This window comes from Temnothorax americanus, unplaced genomic scaffold, assembly GCF_048541705.1.
Source record: "Temnothorax americanus isolate GAGA-0224 unplaced genomic scaffold, ASM4854170v1 Scaffold21, whole genome shotgun sequence".
NCBI lineage: Eukaryota > Metazoa > Arthropoda > Insecta > Hymenoptera > Formicidae > Temnothorax > Temnothorax americanus.
This window is the reverse complement of record NW_027509349.1, coordinates 2,890,843-2,914,982: the sequence shown is the minus strand read 5'-3', so window position 1 is coordinate 2,914,982 and position 24,140 is coordinate 2,890,843. Positions and strand designations below refer to the sequence as shown.

General features: G+C 44.9%; 1 protein-coding gene across 1 annotated transcript in view; it reads right to left on the bottom strand.

The window, feature by feature from the left end:
- LOC143897710 (uncharacterized) overlaps positions 1-24,140 on the bottom strand; it is a 248,959-nt gene that overhangs the window by 166,507 nt on the left and 58,312 nt on the right. The window contains exon 2 of the mRNA XM_077406549.1: positions 18,620-18,801. Coding sequence (XP_077262675.1) covers positions 18,620-18,801 — 182 coding nt within the window. The remainder of the gene's footprint in view (positions 1-18,619; positions 18,802-24,140) is intronic.

Here is a 24,140-nt window from a genome sequence, read left to right as displayed (position 1 = left end):
TTGAAAATATTTGGCACGTGCTCTGATCACGTGCACATACATTTGCTCGCAAATATTAGTTGTCATCTCCCGATCCTTCTCACTCCTGTAGGACAAAGCCTTCGAACCGTTGTTGATTTTCGTGTCTTCGCGCGCGTGTAGATCATCCTCACCATGACGAAGGGGGCTCGATCGCGGCGCGAGCTATGCATTCGCCGCATGAGGGAAATTCATCAATACTCGGTGCTCGCATCGGAAAACCCGACTCAGAAGGCGGAATTTATGGCGCGCTACCCGACGGTCGCGAAAGTGGTAGATGATTTCGAGGGAAATCACCTAAAGATTATCCAAGACGTCGGGGACGACGAGTTCGAGACGGAGGATAAGATTCGCGACGAGTTCGACCGATTGCGCTTCGCTGTCGTGGGGCGATACGAGAAATTGGCTCGAGCCGCACGGAAGGCCGATCCGCCGGCTCCATCGTCCGCGTCTCGCTCGGCCATTCGCCTGCCGAAGCTCGCGCTCCCTCAATTCAGCGGAGATCTCGCGCTGTGGCCGACCTTTATCGCGCTCTTCGACGCGGCGGTTCACAATAACCTCGACGTTACCGTCATCGAGAAGTTTCAGCATTTACTGACTTCGCTCTCTGGCGAGGCTCTCGGTGTCGTAAAACACCTGCCGTTGACAGTGGAAAATTATCCCATCGCGTATGACGCATTACAGGCGCGCTATTCGGACAAGCGCGAGTTAGCTAAGCAGTATTGGCGTGCAGTCGTACACGCTAAGCCTTTGGTCGGGGATACTCCCGCCTCTCTCCGTGCGTTATTGGACGGGTTCACCGAGAACACGCGCGCTCTTGGAATGTTAGGCTATCCGGTCAAGGCGTGGGATTTTATGCTGTATAATCACTTGCTGGAAAAACTCACCTCTACGTTACGGGAGAAGTTTGAAGCGAGCCACATGTCGGTGGACTCGCCGAGTTTCGATCAGCTGGTACAATACCTATCGAGTTACTGCTCGGTTCTCGCGTCAGTGGCGGGTCCTTCGGCGCAATCGGGCAAATCGAAGCCGTCGACTCCCGCGAAGAAGGGCGCAGCGACTACCTCGCTCGTCACCCGGAACGCCGCGTGCGTAAGATGCGGAGAGCAGCATTTATTAGCAAAATGCGCCGGTTTTCTTCAACTCTCGGCAAGGGAGAGGCACGACCTCGCGCGTGACAAGGGATTATGCTTGAACTGCCTGCGCTCGGGTCATAACCTCAAAACCTGCCCCAGCTCGTGGACCTGTCGGTCCTGTAAATCGAAACACCACTCGCTCCTGCACTTCGAGCAGGCTAACACGGTTTCTCCCGCAACCGTTCCCTCGATAGCTTCGGGCGCCAGCAAGTCCGCGCCCTCAACCATCGTCGAAAACAAGCCCATCGTTTCGATGGCCAGCGTTTCTAACAGTGTGGTGCTCCTTTCGACCGTGCGGGCCGAGGCCCTTGACGTTAGGGGCAACGCATTTCCAGTACGCATGTTGCTGGATAGCGCCAGCCAGGCAAACTTTATTACAGAAAGCTGCCTTCGAAGGGGCGGTTTCGCGCGGACTAGACATAGCGTCGCCGTTTTGGGCGTCAACGAGACGAAGGCTGCCACCACTCGGGGCCTCACTTCACTCGTGATTCGCGTAAAGAATCGGGATGATCTTCGTTTCCCGATCGAAGCCACGGTGCTCCCTCGCATAACTTCGCCGTTGCCTAACCATCGAGTTGACTCTAAGGATTGGAGTCACTTAACGGGACTGCCGCTCGCGGATCCGGAATATCATCTGCCGGGCTCTATCGATATATTGCTGGGCGCGGATTCCTTTGTATCCGTGCTACGTGACGGTCGCCGCACCGGGAGAGCCGGGGAACCGGACGCCTTCAATACCGCGTTCGGTTGGGTACTGATGGGCGCGGTCTCTCCGGCGTTACAAGTGCAGCCACTGCACACCTTTGCCACCACGCTCGAGTCAATTGATGCCGCGGTGGAGCAATTTTGGAGACTGGAGGACGTGCCGGAACACCCTCCTCGATCCGAGGAGGATCAGCGATGTATAGAGTTCTTCGAAAGAACTACTTACCGTGACCATTCGGGTCGTTTTGTCGTTTCGTACCCGTTCGCGTCGGGCCTTCCCACGTTCGTGGATTCGCGGCCGATAGCCGTAAATAGATTGCGCGCACTCGAGCGCCGTTTCAAGTCAAATCCGGACGTTTGACAGAGCTATAACGCCTTTATGCAGGATTATCTGGATAGCGGTCATATGACCATCGCGAGTGAGGCCGCTCCTCCGGACGGCCGGGTTTACTATTTGCCGCACCACGGGGTGCACAAACTTGACAGTACGACCACCAAGCTTCGCGTCGTCTTCGATGCCTCAGCGAAAGGCCCGAACGGGTTATCTCTCAACGATACGATTCTAAGCGGACCGAAGCTACAGCCCGACATAGTCGCGGTTCTCCTCCTCTTTCGCGCGAAACCCGTGGCTCTCACCGCCGACGTAAAACAAATGTTTCGGCAGATCTGGATCACGCCGGAGCATCGCGATTACCAACGCATCGTCTGGCGTTTTTCGGAGTCGGACCCCATACTCGATTACTTGCTTAACACGGTCACTTTCGGGAATACGGCCTCGCCGTTCCTGGCCATTTACTGTCTGCTTCAATTAGCGCGGGAGAATCGCGAACGATACCCCCTAGTTTACACCACCTTGCTCGAATCGTTGTACGTCGACGACGTCGTGGCTAGCGTCCGCTCCGTCGGTCAGGCCGTCGCGCTGCGAGATCAGCTCCTCGAATTGTTCCGAGGCGCCGGTTTCGAACTGCGAAAATGGGCGAGCAGCCACTCCGAAGCGTTGGAGGGGCTCGACCCATCAATCTGTAGCGACGCGATGCTTTCGTTTGAGTCAGCCGATGACCAGGTCCTCAAGGTCCTGGGACTCCGGTGGCATTCTCAGTCGGACACCTTTGGCTTTCAAATCAACCCGCTGAATCGGAACTGCACGAAACGCACCATTTTGTCGGAGGTGGCCCGCGTGTTCGACCCCTTGGGTTTTTTGACCCCGTTGACGTTCACCGCGAAGTGCCTGATCCAGAGGTTATGGACGCTAAAGCTCGAGTGGGATGACGAACCCCCGTTGGAGGTCCGCCGCCAATGGGAGCGTTACCAATCGGAGTTCGACGCGTTGACCGCGCTCCGTATCCCGCGCACGTTCCCAGTGGGCGATAACATTCGATATGAGCTCCACGGTTTTTGTGACGCAAGTGAGCTGGGCTACGGGGCCGTAATCTACCTGCGTGTCGTCGCTCCATCGGAGAGCAAACGCTTGCTTCTTTGTGCCAAGTCAAAGGTGGCTCCCCTCCGCGCGGTCTCTTTACCCCGATTGGAGCTCTGTGCCGCGTTGCTCCTCGCCGATTTAACTGCGTACGTCCGTCAGGTGTTACGGGGTCACACCGTCATTGACACTGAGCGCGCTTGGTCCGATTCCACGGTCGCGCTTTGTTGGATCCGATCCTCTCCGCATCGATGGAAGACATTCGTACGCAACCGCGTCGCTCGTATACAGGAGAGGATTCCGATTGCGGCTTGGGGACACGTGCCCACGGATCAAAATCCGGCGGATCATTGCTCGCGCGGACTGTTTCCCCGCGACCTCGTGGCTAGCTCGATGTGGTGGGAGGGACCCGAGTGGTTGACGGACTTCGAGACTCACGTCGAACCGGTCCTCTCGGAGGAGTCGCTTCCCCGCGAGGAAGAGCGGATCACCTCGCTCGTGTCACTCGATCCGCCCGGTTCATTGCTCGCGTTATTGGATCGCTTCTCGTCGCTAGACAAAATCTGTAGAATAGTCGCATACGTTTCTCGATTCCTAAGTCGTTCCAGGGCCAGGCCGGCACCCGCGACCTTGGCCGTGGACCAACACGAATCGCATTCCGCATTGTTAACGTTAATCAAACTCGTCCAGCTGGATTCGTTTGAGGAGGAGATCGATCGTCTAGGGCACCGGAAAGGGCTGCCAAAACCGTTTCTCAAACTCGCTCCCTTTTTGGACCCAACGGGTCTTCTCAGGGTGGGCGGCAGGCTGATTCACTCGGGATTGGCCTACGAGACCAAGCACCCTATATTGTTGCCCAACAAACACCGGTTAACCGACCTCATAATCGAGCGGGAGCACCGTGCGAATCTGCACCCGGGTAGACGCACGCTCCAATATCTCCTCGCACAACAGTTCTGGATCCTCGGAGTCCATCGCGCAATTCGACGCGTGCTCTCTGCGTGTTATAAGTGCTTCCGAGCGAACCCTCGCCCGAGTCAACCGCTCATGGCGGAGCTACCGGTCGACCGCGTGAGCCAGGTCAAGCCCTTTTCGGTGAGCGGCGTCGACTTTGCGGGACCCTTCACGCTCGTCACTCGCCGAGCGCGAGGGGTCTCCTCGTTTAAGGCATATGTCTGCCTTTTTGTTTGTTTCGCGGTTAAGGCCGTCCACTTGGAGGCGGCGCTCTCGTTGACCACGGAATCCTTCCTCGCTGCGCTGCGCCGCTTCGTAGCCCGTCGCGGACGCTGCTCCTTGTTATATAGTGACTGCGGCACGAACTTTGTGGGCGCTTCTCGGGAGCTCGCAGCACACATGCGCGGCGCGGCGGAGCGGGAGAGGATCCGATGGTCCTTCAACCCTCCCTCTGCGCCCCATTTCGGGGGCCTCTGGGAGTCGGGCGTTAAATCTTTTAAAACTCACTTACGGCGGGTGGTGGGGGAGCAGATTCTGACGTTGGAGGAGTTCGCGACGGTCCTCGCTCAGATAGAATCCGTATTGAACTCGCGGCCGCTTTGTCCCGTGAGCACGGATCCTCTGGACCTAGAGGTCCTGTCTCCCGGTCACTTCCTCACAATGGAGCCCCTGGTGGCCATTCCCTCTCCTGACTTGACTCCTCTCCCCGTGAACCACTTAGGTCGATGGCAATTAATACAGCGAATTCACCAGGACTTCTGGAGACGCTGGCATCATGAGTATCTCTGTACTCTCCAGCAGCGTCCCAAATGGTGGACCTCCGCTAATCCGCTCGCCGTGGGCTCACTCGTACTCATTCGAGAGGAGAACGCGTCGCCTCTCCAATGGAAGCGCGGCCGCGTAGAGTCCCTTCACCCGGGTCGCGATGGCGTTCCGCGGGTCGCCACGGTCCGAGTGACGGGCGGTTCGATCGTGCGTCCCCTGGTGAAGCTGTGCCCCCTGCCGATGGGCACACTTCTCCAGGCGACCAACCCCGATCCGTAAAAAAAATGCATCTCGCTGCATTTTGGTGGGCGGGATGTTTGGTACTCGCGTGTAAATAGTTACTTGTAAATAGTTGTTAGCTGCGTCATTGTATTGTATTCGCGTTAGATTAGTTGCTTAGCATCTTTGTATATATTTGTCTCGTTTACGGTCGGTAACGAGGCTCACTTCGTATTAGCGACTCGCGCGCGACGTTGGCGGATCGCGATCCATTCGATAGTCAATGTTCGCGCGACTCACCCGACTCGTGCTGCCCGCACGCGGGCGGCCACCCCAAGCACGAAGAAGAGGGGCTTCTTCCCGGTGTCTTCGCGAGGCGCAAGCACCGGCACAGTTGTATTTCGTACGCGAGAGAAGACAGTAAAATTTGGGGCCGTACTCGACGCCTCACGTCTCGGACCATCGTCGTCTCTCGCTTTTCGAGAAGAATTACATCGTATCGATAGAATCTTGCCACATAGTGATTTTGTGGACGGTATTCCGCGCCCGGGTGCACCCCGCGAAACGGCGCCGTGTGATTCGAATCGTGTGCATTAACGCTTGCTTGCTTGTCTTCCGCCTGCACGCACGATCACGTGATCCGCATGCGTCTTGCACGACCATCCTGCCTGGGCTGACTCTCCGCCACCACGAGAACCAGGAGGAAGGACGGAGGCTGTGCGAGGACATCACGGGCTACGATACGGTGAGTCGCTTCGCACCCCCCCTTTTTTGGCATTTCTAATCGTTTTCGTGAGGGCACGGGCCCTCTGGTCCTTCAACCGAGTTTGACCATTCGCGAATCCGGGGCGGATAAACACCCCCCCGAGCATTTAGTTTTTTTTATTGTGCCGTATTATGCTGCATTTGTACTGACTTGTGCCGCAAACGCGAGATTGATAATTTCGATAACAATTAAGAAAAAAAATAAAAACAAAATTATACTAACCCCGCACTGTTCCCGAAATAAACTCAATTTTTTTGTTGATAGGTAGTAATTTGTGCCACGTTGTACCGTTGGAATAAACTCGATATCTCTTTTCATTTGGCAGATAAAAAAGATAAATCTGAAGAATTTGGGCCCCCTCATCGATTTCGTTGAACTTAGGCTTAATCGACGCGTCTTTGCACAAAACGACCGAATCTGGCAGAAAAAAGTGTCGCTCTGCCCCGCGAAGCAAAAACTTAACGGTTAAAGTTGACGATTATTAGGTTATGAGACCTGTCATACCGACGAGATGTAGCGACTACGAACATGCCCTGTAGCCATATGCGCATGCTCAGTGGCCGCACGCGCATGCAGCAGATCACGTGACAACTGTTTGGTTGGTAAGTTAGAAGTGTAACATAATTCGAAATGATAGTCTTTCGGCGTATAGATTTGTGACGCGCCTTAAAAGTATTTAAGTGTCTAAAGCGCGTCAACTAACCTATGTAGGTTAGTGACGCGCTTTAAACACTTAAATAATTTTAAAGCGCGTCACTAACCTAAACAGGGCACACATGTGTCGACCTGCTTAAACGAAAATCACAACTTCTATAAAACAAGAGGTCGACTCTGTATTTTGAGACGAGGTAAAAATTACAAAAGTGAACAGATTTACTAGATTTCGACAAATAAAATTGTAGATTCTCTAGTAAATTTTCTCACTTTTGTAATTTTCACCTTGTCTCAAAATACAGAACCCCCCAGGGTCATGTTCCAAAACTCACTCTAGTTAACCAAAATGCTATAGTATACGTGACGTAAACTATAGATTTTAGTTACCCAGAGTGAGTTTTGGAACATGACCCAGGGCATACACACGTGTGTGTGCCCTGCTTTAACAAAAATCACAATTTCTATAAAGCAGGACATACACACGTGTGTGTGTGCTTTAACAAAAATCATTAAACAGTTAAATACTTTTAAAACGCGTTACTAACTTACATAGGTTAGTTGACACGCTTTGAACACTTAAATACTTTTAAAGCGTCACTAATCTATACGTCGAAAGAATATCATTTCAAATTATGTTACATTTCTGACTTACCAACCAAACAATTGTCACGTGATCTGCTGCATGCGCGTGCGGCCACTGAGCATGCGCATATGGCTACAGGGCATGTTCATAGTCGCTACATCTCGTCGGTATGACAGGTCTCATAACCTGATAATCGTCAACTTTAACCGTTAATATCTCGCTTCGCGGGGCAAAGCGACACTTTTTTGCCAGATTCGGTCGTTTTGTGCAAAAACAAAATTTTTGATAGCGTTGATTAAGCCTAAGTTCAACGAAATCGGTGAAAAGTCCCAAATTCTTCAGATTTACCATAAAAAATTTTAAATCTCAAAAACAAAATATCAAATAATTATTTTTAAAACGCATTTACCAAACTTCTGTAAGCTGTGCTGAGTTTTGCTAGATGAGTACAACAAAGAAATGGCCCGAGATGCATAGAAAGTAAAACAACCTGTCTTCGAAGCGCGGATCTAGCTCGCGGCGGGCCTGGGTTCGAAGGAGGTGCGAAGAAGCAGACGGGTGGCGAGGTTAGTGAAATAAAAGCGGGTCTCGGTCAACTGACAATAGTAACGTTTATTATTTCACAATATACCCTCGCGACATTTGCAAGGGGTCGGCATGCGTGTACCGCTTAGGCGGGGTTCGCTCGTGTGTGTCCGCGCGGTTTTCGACGGTTGGGCGTGCGTGTGAGGCGTCGTTGGTTCTGCCGCGGGTGGCGCGGGAAAACCCGCGGTATGTGCGGGGCGGAGCCGGCACTTTTCGTTCGTCGCGTGGGCCGGATCGCGTGGTGGTAGGTATCGGTCCGGGTGGTGCCGGTTTCCCGGTCGGCGTGGCCCGGAGCGCGGAAAAATGGCGCGAGGCGCGGCGGCGATATGGATCGCGAAGCGTGGGAAACGCGGTTGAAGCGGGTCGCCAGCCGAGACACACTCGGCGAAGACAGAGAATGCCGGAGGCGCTCTATCCTCTTGTCCGGACAGGCTTCGGGTGACTCGGATAACTGCGCAAAGCTGGTCGTTTAGCCGAGACACACTCGGCGAAGACAGAGAATGCCAGAGGCGCTCTACCTTACGTTCGGACTGGCTTAGTGCAGGAATCCAGGAAACTTTGGCTAATAGAGAGGAGCTGGTCCTTTGCCGAGACACACTCGGCGAAAACAGAGAATGCCAGAGGCGCTCTACCTTCCGTTCGGACTGGCTTGGTGCAGGAATTCAGGATCGGTGTTGTCGGAAAGACGGGTGATCGAAAATCGCGCTCTGTGCCAGCGACGCCGGGCTTATATACGCGTCGCGGCGGGGTCGCTGCGGCGTCGCGGCGTGGTGGGGGTAGCGACGGCGATCGCGAGCGCCGGGACGGTGCGGCGCGGCGGAACGATCGGTGGCTACGGCGTCCCGACGCTGCGATCGCGTTCGGCGGTGTTCGGCCACCTTCGGCACCGCTCGGCGCGGTGAGGCGGTTGCCGCGTTAAGTCCGTTCGCGGACTTTCTAATATTACTTATTAAAAATATGGGCACACCGTGTGTGCCCGGTCTTCACCCCGCGGGTGGTCGGCGGGGTGGCTTCGGCGAGGTGTTTGCGCCGGAACGATGCATGTTCGGGGGTGCATCGTTACAAAAGTTGTAGGGGTTGAAAATAATAGGTTAAGGGAGGGGAGAAATGAGGGTGAGAAAAAAATTTTACATTTTTAAATTTTGTAAAATTATGCGGGGTTGTGCTCGGTGAGTACAATAACTTTTCCTAATGACAAAATGTCCGCAAATCGTTAGTTTACGCAGCACAAGTATGTAAAGAAAGCAGTTTTTAGAAATTACAATTTTCAAACCGCTATAACTTTTGAACATTTTGTCATTATGATAAGTTATTGTACTCGTTTAGCACAATCCGGCACAATTTTAAAAAATTTGAAAAAGGGAAATTTGTTTCTCACCTCCATCCCTTTTGGCTCATTATTTTTAACCCCTGCAACTTTCGATTCTTTTCTAGCCGTTTTCTTGTTGTGCTTGACTAGCACAATTCAGCACAAGTCGCAAAATTTTATTCCCTGTCACGGTTCAAAAGTTATAGCGGTTTAAAAATTGTAATTCATAAAAACTGTTTTCTTTAGATATTTGTGTTGCGTAAACTGACGATTTGCGGACATTTTGTTATTAGAAAAAATTATAGTACTCACCGAGCACAACCCGGCACAATTTTACAAAATTTAAAAATGTAAAGTTCTTTTCTCACGCTTATTTTCCCCCCTTCCTTAGCCCATTATTTTCAACCTTTACAACTTTCTATGCATCTCCGGCCATTTCTTTGTTGTACTCATCTAGCGAAACTCAGCACAGCTTACAGAAGTTCGGTAAATGCGTTTTAAAAATAATTATTTGTTATTTTGTTTTTAAAATTTAATATTTTTTATCTGCCAAATGAAAAGAGATATCGAGTTTATTCCAACGGCACAACGTGGCACAAATTACTACCTATCAACCAAAAGAAATTTGGTTTATTTCGGGAAAAGTGCGGGGTTAGTATAGTTTTGTTCTTATTTTTTTTCTTAATTGTTATCGAAGTTATCAATTTCGCGTTTGCGGCACAAGTCAGCAAAAATGCAGTACAATACAGCACAATAAAAAAAAACTGAAAATTCGAAAAGTGTGGAGCTATCAAAAATTTTGTTTTAAAAAATTTTTTTGAGTACGCTTTGAGTTACAGAGTTGCGGTTAGCGGCACAATACAGCACAAACGTAGCACAATGTAGCACAATTATTAAAAATACAGAATTCAAAAAGTGCGGGGCCAACTTCACACACGTCGAATTTTAAAGAGAATTGTATATAAAACAGGGGTAGAATTTCTCGGGGAGTGTCATTATAAGTGTATATTTTTTTCGTTACCGATCTTTTTAAAAACCGGTATCAGAAATATACATAACCTCGATTTCATCCGAGAGTAATAATTTGACAAATGGATGCAATATGTGATTATTGTCAAGCAAAAATGTTTAAAACTTAAGCACCTAGACTGTATTATTCATGCGGAAAAGTTAAATTATCGTCTTTAAATCAACCACCCGACGCACTCCTTATGTTTGTCCACAATAAGGATATTGAAACACAAATGAAGTCGTTTTAAGAAAAACGACTCCCGGGCGAAGCCCGGGTAACCAGTTAGTATATATATATTCTCTTTGTAATTGGCGCAATTTAAAGATTTCATATATATTTTTTAAAATAACATATCACTTATGCTGAGTTAGATAACGCAATTTTGTGATATAGTTTTGTTAAAGAGAAACAAAGCTACTACCACTTTGGTTGGATTTTTGTATTTACAAAATAGATTGCGTATACTTGGCGCCTTTTTTTACCTTTTTTGAAAAAGGTAATTTTGTACTAATATCATTCTGCTGTGTTAAGCAAGGAAACAAATTAAATTTTTATTGAATTAGCAAATTAGTAAAAATTGGTAATTTGTCAAAGAAAAATTTCTAGTTACGTAAAAATTAGTATTTAGGTGAAAATAAATTAATTTCTTTTGTAAATTGGTAATATTGTAAAAAATAAATTAGAAGAGACCGGGGCTAGACCGATAACAGGGTAAATCCGCCAGATCAAATATCTCGGAACCTGTATATTGTGCGAACTCGCTATTAACATTGTAAACGCTGCTTATGGTACTCATGTGACCAACGGAGTTTCGGCAGGTTACCTGCCGTGTTATGATTTTTACGAGGGCAAACGTGTTTTCGGAAGGTGAAAGTAAAATTTACTGCGCGTGGAAATATTGTAATATCTGCAATAATATTTGCTCTCCAAATCTCGAGGTACATGATTATAAAGAGTAATGCATGCTGAACACGAATCCAGTGTAGTTTTTTCATTATCGTTGATGTCTAATATTTCGTGGGCGATCAAACCTGAAACTTATGTTTGGGGCTTATCCGCCAGTAAGCCCCCGGGGCTGGTCCGCTAGTCTCGTCACTGTGGTGCGCCGGGCGCACGACTTCAGCTCACGGCGATTTCAGGTTAGGTTTCCCTCGAGCGGCGTGATTCTGTTTTCCCTTGCACGTGCGTCAGTTTGTATAGTAGGGAAATGGTACGCACGTATCGTCGCAAAACGGGTGTTTTGGCCGACCGAAAAGATGGCGGACCGTTGTTTTCGAGATCGCTCGCGCTCACGGCACGTCGGCGAGGTACGACGAGGCACGGCACGGCTCTGAGATTCCGCGATTTCCGCGCGAGAGTTAACATGCTGCGCGCGTGGTAGATCGTCCCGGCCGCGGTAGATCGTCGTTGTTGTTGTGTCAGTGTCAGTGTAGTGGTGGGTGGTGTCGGTGGTGGTAATGGTGGTGGTGGTGGTGGTGGTAGTGGTGGTGGTCGTGGTCGTCGTCATCGTCGTCGTGCGCTCGTCAGGATCTGTATTCACGTGCCTAAATTGTTTTATGGAATATAGGTACAATAATTATTTTTTAATAACGTTTTGCATAAAAATTTTAAATAAATTTTTATATAGACGTTTCAAACTATTATTAACCGGTTATTGCGATAAATATTACCACATGCCTCGGTGGTCGAATTGGTACGACGCCCTACACGGAATGAGGGAGGTTCCAGGTTCGAACCCTGGCTGAGGTAATATTTTTCGCAATAAATTTTTTTACAGTTTTTAGATAATTAAATCGAGTCGATTTAATTCCGGGGAAGGAAGGGTTTTTAATTCTAACAATTACTGTGTTTTAAGTCCGACAAATAATCGGCGCGCAGTTCGTTGGAAAAATTATATGTATATATATAGACATATATGTATACAGAAACTAATATAAGGCTTTCAAAGACCTAAGCTTGGATCGCATGGCTTTTGATTCTAATTGTTTGTAAATTTTTATATATATTTTTTAAAAACAATTATTAAAATGTATCTTATCATTTTTCAGGATTAGATGTACGTATATGTATTGAAAATGCAATGTAACGGATTGGCCCCGGGGGAGGGGTGGCGGTTTTGAGATTTCAATTTTTGCACCGTTGTCGTTTTTGCTCTATACCGATTAAACAAAGCGACGTAGATAAACATTTCCTGTATACATTTTGTAGCTAAAAATTCATTCTTTACAGTGGTATACCACATTTAACTACAATTATTTAATTTGTTGTTAAAAATTGGCACCGAAAAAAAACTAACGGTCTAGCCCCGGTCTCCCCTACTATTTACTTATTTAAAAATTAATAATTAGTAAAAAATAATTATTAATGTTTTCAATAATGAATATTTAATCTCAAGTAAATTACTTATTTTAAAAATTATTAATTGGTTTAATATAATTTAATTATTAGATAATTTCATAAAGGGGCTAGCGAACAAAGCTTGTTCTTAATGCTTATAATTATAAATTATATGCGACGAATATACATATATATTTTAATTTAAAACTGCGAGCCGATAAGTGTCGGACTAACACACAGCTATCGTTGGAACATTAAAAACCCTTCCCTATCCGTAATTAAATCGACGCGATTTAATTGTTTAAAAACTGTAAAAAAATTATTGCAAAAATTATTACCTCAGCCAGGTTTCGAACCTGGAAATTCCATGTAGGACGTTGTATCAATTTGACCACCGAGGCATGTGATAATATTTATTGCAATAACCGGTTAATAAATATAAGATGCAACATGTCACCTGCGTAAATATTTGCTGGCCCCTTTACGAAATTATTTATATTATGCGAACATGACAAATTAATTGTTCAATTATTGCAGTTAAACGTGGTTTAGAAAAACAATTATGTTAATGTTATATATATATATATATATATATATATATGTGTGTGTGTGTGTGTGTGTGTGTGTGTGACGTTGCAGTTTGGCTACAGCGTTGCAGCGCCCTGCTGCCGTCACAAGGCGCGGGTTTCGCAACCTTTTTCGCGCCCGAGGACGGTTCAATGAATAGATGCGAGATCTCCAGGGGCCTATTATACTTGCGTTACGTTATTCTAATCCCTTATTTCTATTTTGTATCATTTGTGCGGCTCATCACCGAGCCAAAGACCGGAGTTCCTGAGAAGATGCTGAGAATCACGAAAAAACGGAGTCGACGATAAGGATAGGAGCGAGGAATCGGACGACGAGAAACTGATCTCGGTGCTGCTTGCGGGCCGCCAAAAGCAGGGAAGCGCGAGAGGACACGCGCGCGGCGGCGAAACACAGCGGCGGGCGGATCCGTAAGGGCAGGGCCCCGGGACGCCGGGGCAAAATCAGCTCACCTGCCCTCCTCACCCTACTGACCGGATTCCGGGATGGTTGGCCACTATTTCCGGACCGACAAAGAGGAACGCGAAGGCAATCACGTCCCGTCCGCTACTGGAAAAGATCCTGGAAAAATTGCCGCGCGAACGAGGGACCGTTTGGCGCCTTGCGAAAAGCCGTGATTAACAGCCCTACGCAAGAATCCACCGCGAGCCTGCAAGCTCACCCCTGATTGATCCGCGCTATAGCGTCGCGGGGCCACGTACGCTCGGGGTGGGGTACGCTATCGATTCCGCCATTGAGCGAAATTTCGGGAGCATTCTTGTATCGTCCTCGAAAGCCGACGCACGCTTAAGTCAGTCGCGGTATTTTCTGAGTCACATTTCGAGCCTCGTATTTTGAACTCCGAGTCTTGACGACTACCTCCGTTCCTTGGGACGACGGCAAAGGATCCTCTGAAAAGTACTGACTTACGGTGAGGTTGCCTCGCGTTACGATTATCATGTAAAGCCACGACACCGTTTCCCGGGCCGCGCTCTTGCTCGGGAATGTTCGCGATAATCAGCATATTCGCCGACAAGGCGTATTTAGCGATTGTTGGCGAGAGCGAAGGACTCCGGAATGGTCTCGTAGCCGTGGAATCGCGATCGGAATTATGAACTCCTGGAGATCGCGGTAAGCGCGTCAATGACGACGTTCGATATCGCGAGTACCCCATGTCTCACGCCTTTCGCGTTCACGACCGCGCGTCTCGTGGTGCGTAGCCATTCACCGGCCGAGTATTAATCGCGTGATAATGTTAATTGCGTCAGACGGTTGTTCGCGCTGGTAATTACGTTACTCGCAATTCGCGTCCGGACACTTAGATTATCTACGCGGTATCGGTCGTGCCGAGATATTGTTCTCGTGATTGCGTCCTGATGTTAGCGGCCTTGCCATATTGTTCGCACCTGAGTCTGGCTTTCGAGCATTTACGTAGGATAATAACTGCGTGAAAGGGTCGTCCGCGTCGCGTTATTTGCGTGAGAATATTCACGGAAAACCGAACTTACTATCAAACTTGATGCTAGAAATTTTCGAGCACTATGTATATGTCGATCAGCACTATTTATTTGTATACATATGCGTTCAACTGTACAGTGCTTACTGGGTTGCGTTATTTCTGACACACAAATAGGTTTTTGTTACGTCTGCACCAGATTTTGTGGTGCACAGTGCTAGAGTTCTCGATACCTTGATGTACAAACCATGAAGTACACATAACCTACAACATAATCATAAAAGATGCGCTTGCACCGGGTATCGAAAATTATTGAGGTATCGAAAAGTATAATGCGTGCGCATAAAAGACGACAGTGATCACCACGCTATCTTACGGTGCATAACCATCAACATTTACCCAGTCATCTATGCATCATCTTTCATTGTGAATTGGGTTTTCCGTGTTGTTCGTGCCGATTGACTTCTGGCGTTGGGATGTTATTCGCGTTATAAATGACGGTGAAATACGGTTCACCCCGACTGATTAGTTACGTCAGGATATTATTCGCGTTATATTAAGATCATTCGCGTTAGATTAAGATTATTATTCGCGTTAGATTAAGATTAGTATTCGCGTTAGATTAAGATTATTATTCGCGCTAGTATTTCACGTTACTCCAGTTATATATTTTATTTTGCCGGTGTTCTACATTTTTCGCCAGCTCAATTAATTCGAAGCATTCGTGACTTTAGTTTCTTTTAGTATTATCTTGCGTGATAACGGCGCCTTCCGCGCGTTTATTAATTGAGCGTAATTTTCCGTGTTTTCCTGGCGTCCGCGTTATCCTTTCTGTGTTATTCAAAAATTGACGCTCACGTTATCAACCACCTACTTGCTTTATTAATGGAAGCCAAATTGGCCCTTATTATTTTTTCTAAATTGATTATTTAATAAATGTTACTCTTCGTTTGTTAGCTGATTGAGTTTATGATTTACATGTCACCCCGCCGGATATCGCGCTGCTTTTCATCAACCCCGTCCCGCTCCTAGGTCGAGCTAGCCGATTCCTCGCACATCCACACATTTCGTCCTGCGTCTCGTTTCGGGTTTTTTTTGCGATTTCGCGGACGCGAATTTACGCGTCTGGCGCCCAACATTAAAATTATTTCGCGGAGTATCGGAGGTGCGAGAGAATCACCGGAGAGGTCTATCATCCCGCTCTCCTTTATCCTTTTGATCCGGCACACGCTCCGGACCGCTCCGGGAGTGCAAAAAGCCGTGATTATATATATATATATATATATATATATATATATATATATATATATATATTACATGTTTGTCTTGTTTGCATAATATAAATAATATTATATATTTTTTTACCTGAGACTGATTATTCATTATTAAAAAAATTAGTAATTATTTTTTATTAATTAATAATTTTCAAATAAGTAGTAATTTATTTTTGACAAACTATTAATTATTTTAATGAAGAATTTATTTTTACTAATTATCAATTTGCAAAAAAATTAATTTATTTTCGCCTAAATACTAATTTTCACGTAACTAGAAATTTTTCTTTGATGAATTACCAATTTCTTGAGTAATTCGTAAAATTCACTTCTACCTAAATGTTATTAATTTTTACGTAATTAGTAATTTTTTGTAACTAATTATTAATTTGATAATTTAATAAAATTTTAGGTAAATATGTAGAATAGCGGCACGCTCTCTGATTCCTTTAATATGTTCAAATTTTGTGTATTTTGGGTAGTAAAAAAGATTCTCAGAAGGAAAATTGTCGCCCATGTTCCGTTTGTTTATAATTAATACATAAAATATCATAATGTCGGTAAGTAAAAAAATAATAATTTATGAATATACATATATTTCGCTTCTTACTATTAAATCATATGTTATTTACAATTTTATTCAATTATATATTTTAAAATTATAATTTATGTTAAAGTAAAGAATAGTAGGAAGCGTAAATACAGGGTATTCTCTGCTTTAACCAAAAGCACAATATCATCTATTTGAAATAAGAAGCGAAATACATATCCATAAATTATCGTTTCAATTATTATTTCTTTACTTATTGACATCGTAATTTTAAATATTATTTAGGAACAAACAGAACATGAGCGATAATTTTCTTTCTCAGAATCTGTTTAACTACACAAAATACACAAAATTTGTCAAAGAAAATCGATCAAAAAAATGGTACTATTATACTATATACTTACCAAAATTTATTTTGTTGTTATTGCTAATTTCGTGAATAATTAATATTTCTAGTCATCATGGTATAAAATCAACGTCTATCATAATAATGGATAATAATGGACTCGATTAAACTAATTAGCATAATTGCCTAGAATACAAATTGCGCTACAGATCACTTTCTCATTCTCTTCAATTTTTATAATTTACAAGACAGCATATACGTACATACATACATACATACGTGTGCGATTTTGAATACACTTTCCTTCTTAAAGATCTCCTCGATATCAGCTCCCTGCGAATCAATATATATTGATATATTAATGATCACTAGCCCCTAGTTTACACCGTGCGACCTGATCGCGACCTGACCTATGCCCCGACCTAAAATAGGCTTCTAAACAAAACGTTTACACCATGTAGACCTATAATACTTTTGGTCGAATATAGATAAAAATCCAGTATCCAGTATTTATTGGTACACTATCTATACTTTAGGTGATCTTTAGGTCATCTGCGTTTACACGCGTTACGTCATGTAGCCTAATTTAGGTCAGGGCACGCAAAAAAGAGACCTGACTTAAGCGAGGTCGCAACTGTTTATATTGTCGCGACCTATCGTGTTTGGGTTGAATATAAGGTATAAGTCGCGGCCTAAACGCACGGTGTAAACTAGGCCACTACTATCTGTCACGACGGTCACGACTGTGACTACACTGATAAATCCGACCCGCCGGTATTTCGTTTCTTGTAACGCCCATCTTAAGGGTCGGCAGGAGACACGATGGAGACCTCTGTCGGGTTGGCTTAGCTGCGACTCGCTGCGAGTCCGTATTTTATTTATTATAAATTTTTAAGAGCCAAAATGCAAAATCGGGCTCTTTACCTCCCTGCATTAATTTATATAAAGAGTATATTTAAAAAAATTCACGAATTTATTTCTCATAAAATAAGTTACATATAGATTCGTGAATTTTTTTAATATATTTTTTTTAATATACTTTTTATATAATAATGCATGGAGGTAAAAAGCCCGATTTTGCATTTTGGCTCTTAAAAATTTATAATAAATAAAATGCGGAAAAAAGTGCAGTTTAACGCGCATTTAGTGCACAAAGTGCATCTGAGTTTGCCTGGGTCTCCTGCCGACCCTTAATATCATGACACTTCGATCCTTGCATGACGCGACTAAAATTCGGAATTAAACGATCGTATTTACCAATGAGAGACTCGGTGTTGCACAATATATATTTCTAGGTTATAGACTGATTGACAGCTCGCTGAACGCTCTGTCTGCACTGAATGCACACGCACGTATATGCTGTCTCTTTTCAAACACTCGAGGTATCTCAAAAACGCCATCTATCGATGCAAAAGCAACCGTACGGCGACAACGACGACGTTTCTTAGTTGTAAAATTTAACATTTCAGACTTTGTGTCACAATATCTTCTCTCGTAGGGCATGTAGCGGAAAAGTAAAAACACTTTTATTACATAATCCAAACCCAAGCTATCAATCAAGCTTACTTAGAACTTGATCCGTTTACTTGTTATTGAGATCTCAAAATCTCGGGTACTTGCAACTCGTGCGTTTGCGTAAAAGAGTCACGGCGGTCTCACGCTGCGCATGTACTTGGCGCAAGACACTACCGTGTCTTTTGATATATATATGGAGGGGTAATAGTCATAGTGGTGTAAATCAAATTTTTTAAAATATTGACTTGTGTGCATAAATGCAATTTATATATTTGTATAGATTGTGTCTATGCACACGAATCAATGTTTTTAAAAATTTGACTTACACCACTATGGTTTTTACTCGTCTATATATACATTAGACACTATATATGTAATTCAGGAAAAAATGTAGTTTGTCATATATATATATGTATATATATATCTGTTAAAGTAAACATTCATCACTAACCTGCATAATAGACAGTTTTGCGAGAAACATTGTACGATGCTTTCGATATGCAGAGTAAACATTTAACAATCGTTGTTTCTGATAAATCTTCATCTAATAAGGCAACACGCAATAAGATATTGTACAGTCCATCGTCACGCAGTGTTATGGTGGGATATCCAGATTGCTTGTCCGGAATATTTCTGCAATATCAGCGCAATATGGATATTATTATGAAGAATAATATAAAACAATATAAAATATCATTTATATTTTGATAAAATTCTTGTTTTAATACGTTAAAGTAAATATTCACTTTAAGACAAACTCTACAATAACGTTGACACAGATTGTTGGGCTTATAATCTTAAATAAGATCATGATCTTTAAATAATTTTATGTTGTTCATTGTTTATTCCAAAGATATAAACAATTAATAACGTTGTACTTACTATTTTTTTCTATATAAAACAAGAACTTTAATAACACATCGTAAATCATTTATTAAAGATAAACAGTTAATATATTTATTTTTGATTGCTACACTTCTTTATCGCTTTTGCTAAATTTTAAGTATATAACTAATTCACTTGAAATGTAGAGAGTATATGGTAGTTTGGTTATAAAAAACAGACCTGTAATATAGTTGAAGAAGTAGGTTTGTCTTTCTAGTTGCTCGATTTTGTGAAGCAACCAATTTCAGATTAAAACATAAAATATTGGATTAGATTGGGCTAAAAATTTTGTAGAATGAGAGTAGGTTATGTTATATCCGGTCCATGTATTTTTTTTTATTTAAACAATAAGCAACTATTAAAATAATAAGATTTAAATAAAGACTTAAACACCTACGAATGATGAATTTTGACGATATAATTAGTAAAGTTACAAAATGTAATTATATAAATTAGATATTTATTTGTATCATTACAAAAGTCACATTGCTGAATACTTTTCAGACATTATTCACATATAAGATATATATTTTCTTTATACGCTTATATGATTCTTTAGGAAATATACAGGGTGTTTCCTAAATAAGTACAAAAAATTGTGAAAAAAATATGAAAATTTTTAAAATATGTAAAATTTATGTGTATTTAACACAATCATCTCAAAACGCAAATATACCAGTAAGTTAAAATCGACTTTATTACTCAAAATTACAATCTCAGTTAATAGTGAAAGAAAACGGAACTCTAAAGGAGGTTCAATATGACGCCATCTAACAAAAATAATCGAAACTATTGATTAACTCAAAACTCCCATATTCAATATTTACGAACTATTGATAATTGTTTAGTTAAAAATTCAAAACGGTTGCGAGCTAACACTTTAGTTAACAAATCAGTTAGTTGGTTTTTTGTCGGAACATATTTTATTATGATTTGTCCGCTTTGAACCTCGTCTTTGACAAAATAGTACTTGTTTTTAATGTGTTTGGTTCTACGGTAGAGTTCCAAGCTTTCCGAATATTTAATGGTGGTGCCCTGGTTGTCGCATTGAAGCACCACCGTTCTTTCCTCCTTCTGCTCGATGGATGTGATGAGTCTTCAAATCCATTTGATCTCTTAGGCATCATTCATTTTAAAATAATCGATTACCTTTCTGATGTATTCGGTCTATTGAATCTTCAAGGTTTTCGCCTTCTTATTTCTTTCAATCTAAAATCCTATGAAGTTACCGAGGTTTGTCGACCTTGATCTCAAATCCTTTTTTAATATTCTCTAAAAACTCTATTAGAATTTTTTTTGATTTGCATATTACCAGACTATCGTCGGCGTAAATAAGCAGGTATAAGACAAATCCGTCTCTTTTGCCTATATGTATATAGGCAGTTGTTAGCCATTGAATTTGTCATGTTGAAACTTTTCAGCAGTTTGGACTCTGTTTAAGACCGTACAGACTTTTATTTAATTCGACTATTTGCTCGTTCTCTGGCCATGGTTCTTCAAGAAGTTCAATCTAAATGTCCTCCTTCAGTTTGCCGTGCAGGAAAGCAGGCTTGACGTCGAACTGCATCATGTCCATGTCCTCGATCGCTGCCTTCATCACCAACATTACACGACATATGTCGTACTGAACTACGGGTGCATATGTCGTTTCCTAGTCTATTCCTTGTCGCTATGTAAATCCTCGAGCGACCAATCTGGCTTTATAGCGAATTCTTTTACCAGTATCTACTTTACCTTGAAAATCTATTGACAAGAGATCGGCTTTCTATCTCTCGAAATCTCTGCAAGAAGCCACGTTAAATTTTGTTTGTGGGCTTGAATCTCCTCTTGTATCACAGATTCCCATTTTCTTCCATCTGGACTGCTGATGGCTTCGGTGTAGAAACTTGATTCAATAATAGCCAGATTTGCACTTGCTAAGTAATAATCGCGCTTTTTTATCTCGTTTCTGTTCCACAAGTTTTGTCTTCTTGTTTGCGAAGTAGTTGCTTCAAGTTCAACTGCTCTGCTCCTCGCTTTGGTGATGAAGTTGATTCTGTTTGTTTAGGATTAAGGTAAAATCAGGTGGCAGGGCGCTGTCACGAAAGTAATCGCCCCTGGCGCAAGCACAAACAACCCTCGGGCTTGACTCGACTTTATCCGAGATCACCCAAATATCACGCTTACCGTTTCGACAGCGCGATTGCAAAACGCGCACGCGTTTTCCTAAATATGTATACCGCGCAACGCGTTACATCGCGGATCCATGTGATTCGCCCTTCGTGAGGCCCATACCCCCGCCGAGGGTCTCCTATCGGGACGAAGGATAATCGATATCGATCCGCGCTCTCTTCTGTTCTCTGCCGCGAAAAGAGACACATCGAGCCGGGCGTTCGCGACATTGTGCCTATCGGGAGTAGTCTCGACCGCCAGTGCGTGAAGTCCGTAATCAAGTTTCATCGCGAGCCGCATCCGTGAGATCGCCGCGTGAAACATCTCGAATCGCTCTTTCACTCGTGCCGCGAAGAGTGAGCCGTTTTCCGACTGCGAGGAGTTCGGTATTGGGGGAAGCGAGAAGCCCTGTGCGAGGGGTAGGTTCGAGCGGACAAGTGTCGTCGCGAGCGGCATTAGTCGTCGCGCAATATCTCTCGTCATACGAGATTGACGAGATTTGTCGCCCGCAATCGAGTGGGCAACTCGCACAAACGGATCACGTGATCACCGCGTTCGGTACCGTGATCCTTATCGAAAAGCACGTATAGACGGCGAACGAGACCGTCACATGCAGTCAGCCCGGGTATAGTGATTGCAACAAGTGTTGTGATAACCGAGCGTAAGGGCAAGCGAGCACTTCTCAATAACTCAGCGCAGGGAGTTCGATCCCGATATCGACCCCTCTTTCGCGGCCATTTTGTCGTGCCGCGCCGTTCGTGAACACGGACCATCAGCGTGAATGTAAAGCGTATAGTGATTGTGTAAACCGCGAACTCACTATCGCGCACCCGAGACAAAAGGACAGCCTGAGCATCTCGCACCTCGTGACCGCGGTCGCTCGTCTGCTTCGCGCCAAGATATCCGTTGACCGCGAGCAAGATCTCCGGACGCGAGAGCGGTCATCTACCGCTCTACAAGATTTCCGTTTCGCGAGCCACGCAGACAGAAGGAGCGACTCAAGATTTCCGTCCCGCCATCCCGCGAATGCTCCGGGTGCTCGGGTGCGTGAGTGCGATAAGTACTCTATGTGCAATAAAGTGTGTTTGTCAGAATAACCCGGCGAGCGTTTTTTGAACCCTCTTTCCGCTACCTCCTTGGTTCTTGCCCCGCGCCCTGGACAGGGTGGTCCCGGCATACTTCGTGTCCTGAAGGTACCTCGGTCGCGCACGAAACATCTGGTCCTTCGAGCCGGATCGAGGCAATTCTCGTGGCGAAAAGGGTTAATCAAGCACATTGACCGGCACCATGAGTGAGCAGCTGCTCGACAAGCAGTCTCAGCGATTGTGAACCGTCAATCGCGCGCTCGAAAACTTCAAGAAGATTGGCAAGAATAACTTGACGATAGCCAAGATTCGTAGTCGCATCACTGATTTGAAGGACGTCTGGGCAGCAATCCAGGATGGACACTTCGCCCTTCGAGCCGCTATTCCTGCTGCGGAACGAGTAAATCACGAGTACTTCAAGGATCAACATTATGAGATCTACGAGGAGAAGTACAGGACCGCCTTGGACTACATGCACGAGTGTCTGGAGGAATTGGATCCGTATGTAAGTCCGAACCAGTCTGTCAGTTTCGGGCCGCATTTCCCCACAAGTTCGTCGTCCGCGTTTTCTTTGTCTCATCTTCCGCCGATAAACCTTCCTCCGTTTGACGGGAAGTACGAGGAATGGGAGAGCTTTCGTGATCGGTTTGCGTCTCTTATAATTAATAATAAAGACGTCTCAAATTTCTCGCGTATGCATTATCTCATTTCATGCCTCCAGGGTTGCGCTCTTGAGTGTGTGAACGATATCAGTGTTACCGCGGAGAATTTCGACATTGCGTGGAGTACGTTAAACGCGCGATTTGAAGACAAACGTCGTTTGATCAATATTCACATGTCGACGCTGCTGAATTTGCCAGCGGTCGCGAAAGAATCCGCTCTTGAGTTGCAATCATTACGCGATAAAATAAATTCCGCCGTTGCAGCTCTCGACAAATTGAATCGCACGCCTGAAGAGTTATGGAGCGATATTCTCATCAGTCTCGGGTCACAAAAACTCGATGCAGTTACGCGAAAGGCATGGAATTTAAAGTTTGGTGAAACTCGACATCTTCCGTCATACGATGACTTTAAAAAATTCTTGGATAACCGAATCCGAGCTCTCGAAAATTGGAAGCTCCCCCTTTCTTCCTCCGATAAAGCGAAAAATTCGAATGCGCAAAAGATTAGTGCTAACGTGTGCGCGAAATCGTTTCCGCCGTGTTCGTTGTGTAAAGCGAAGCATGCTTTCTACGTTTGTCCGAAATTTACCGAGAAGAGTCCGAATCAGAGGCGAGAACTTGTGCAGAAAGAGAAACGGTGTTTCAACTGTTTAAGTTCAAATCATGGGGCAAAAACGTGCTCCAGTAAATATTCATGCCGTCTTTGTCAGAGAAAACATCACACGTTGCTCCATGTAGATTCCGACTCTTCCTCGAAACCCGCAGAGGTCACGGCGTCAACCGACACGCCGAAACAAAGTGACACGCCCAGTAGCGAAGTAAGCTCATTGTTTGCGTCTTCGCACACCACTCGTTCGCATGTTTTGCTCGCGACAGCTCGGCTTACCGTTAGCGCGTCTTCGGGCCGTTCTGTGATTGTAAGAGCCTTGCTTGATCAAGGCTCCGAAATGACCTTTATAACCGAGAAACTCGCGCAGTGTTTACGGCTGAAGAGAATTCGAATGCCAACTTCGGTTTCGGCCGTCGGGTGTGTAAATGCCGGGACGTATCGATATGCCGCGCGAATAACGATCTTGCCGAAAGGTAAACAGACTCCGGAATTCTCGACGACCGCATTAATTTTGAAATCGCTAACGGCATACGCGCCAAAACGTTTGCCGCTCAAGGCGACGTTGGCTCATCTCGGGGA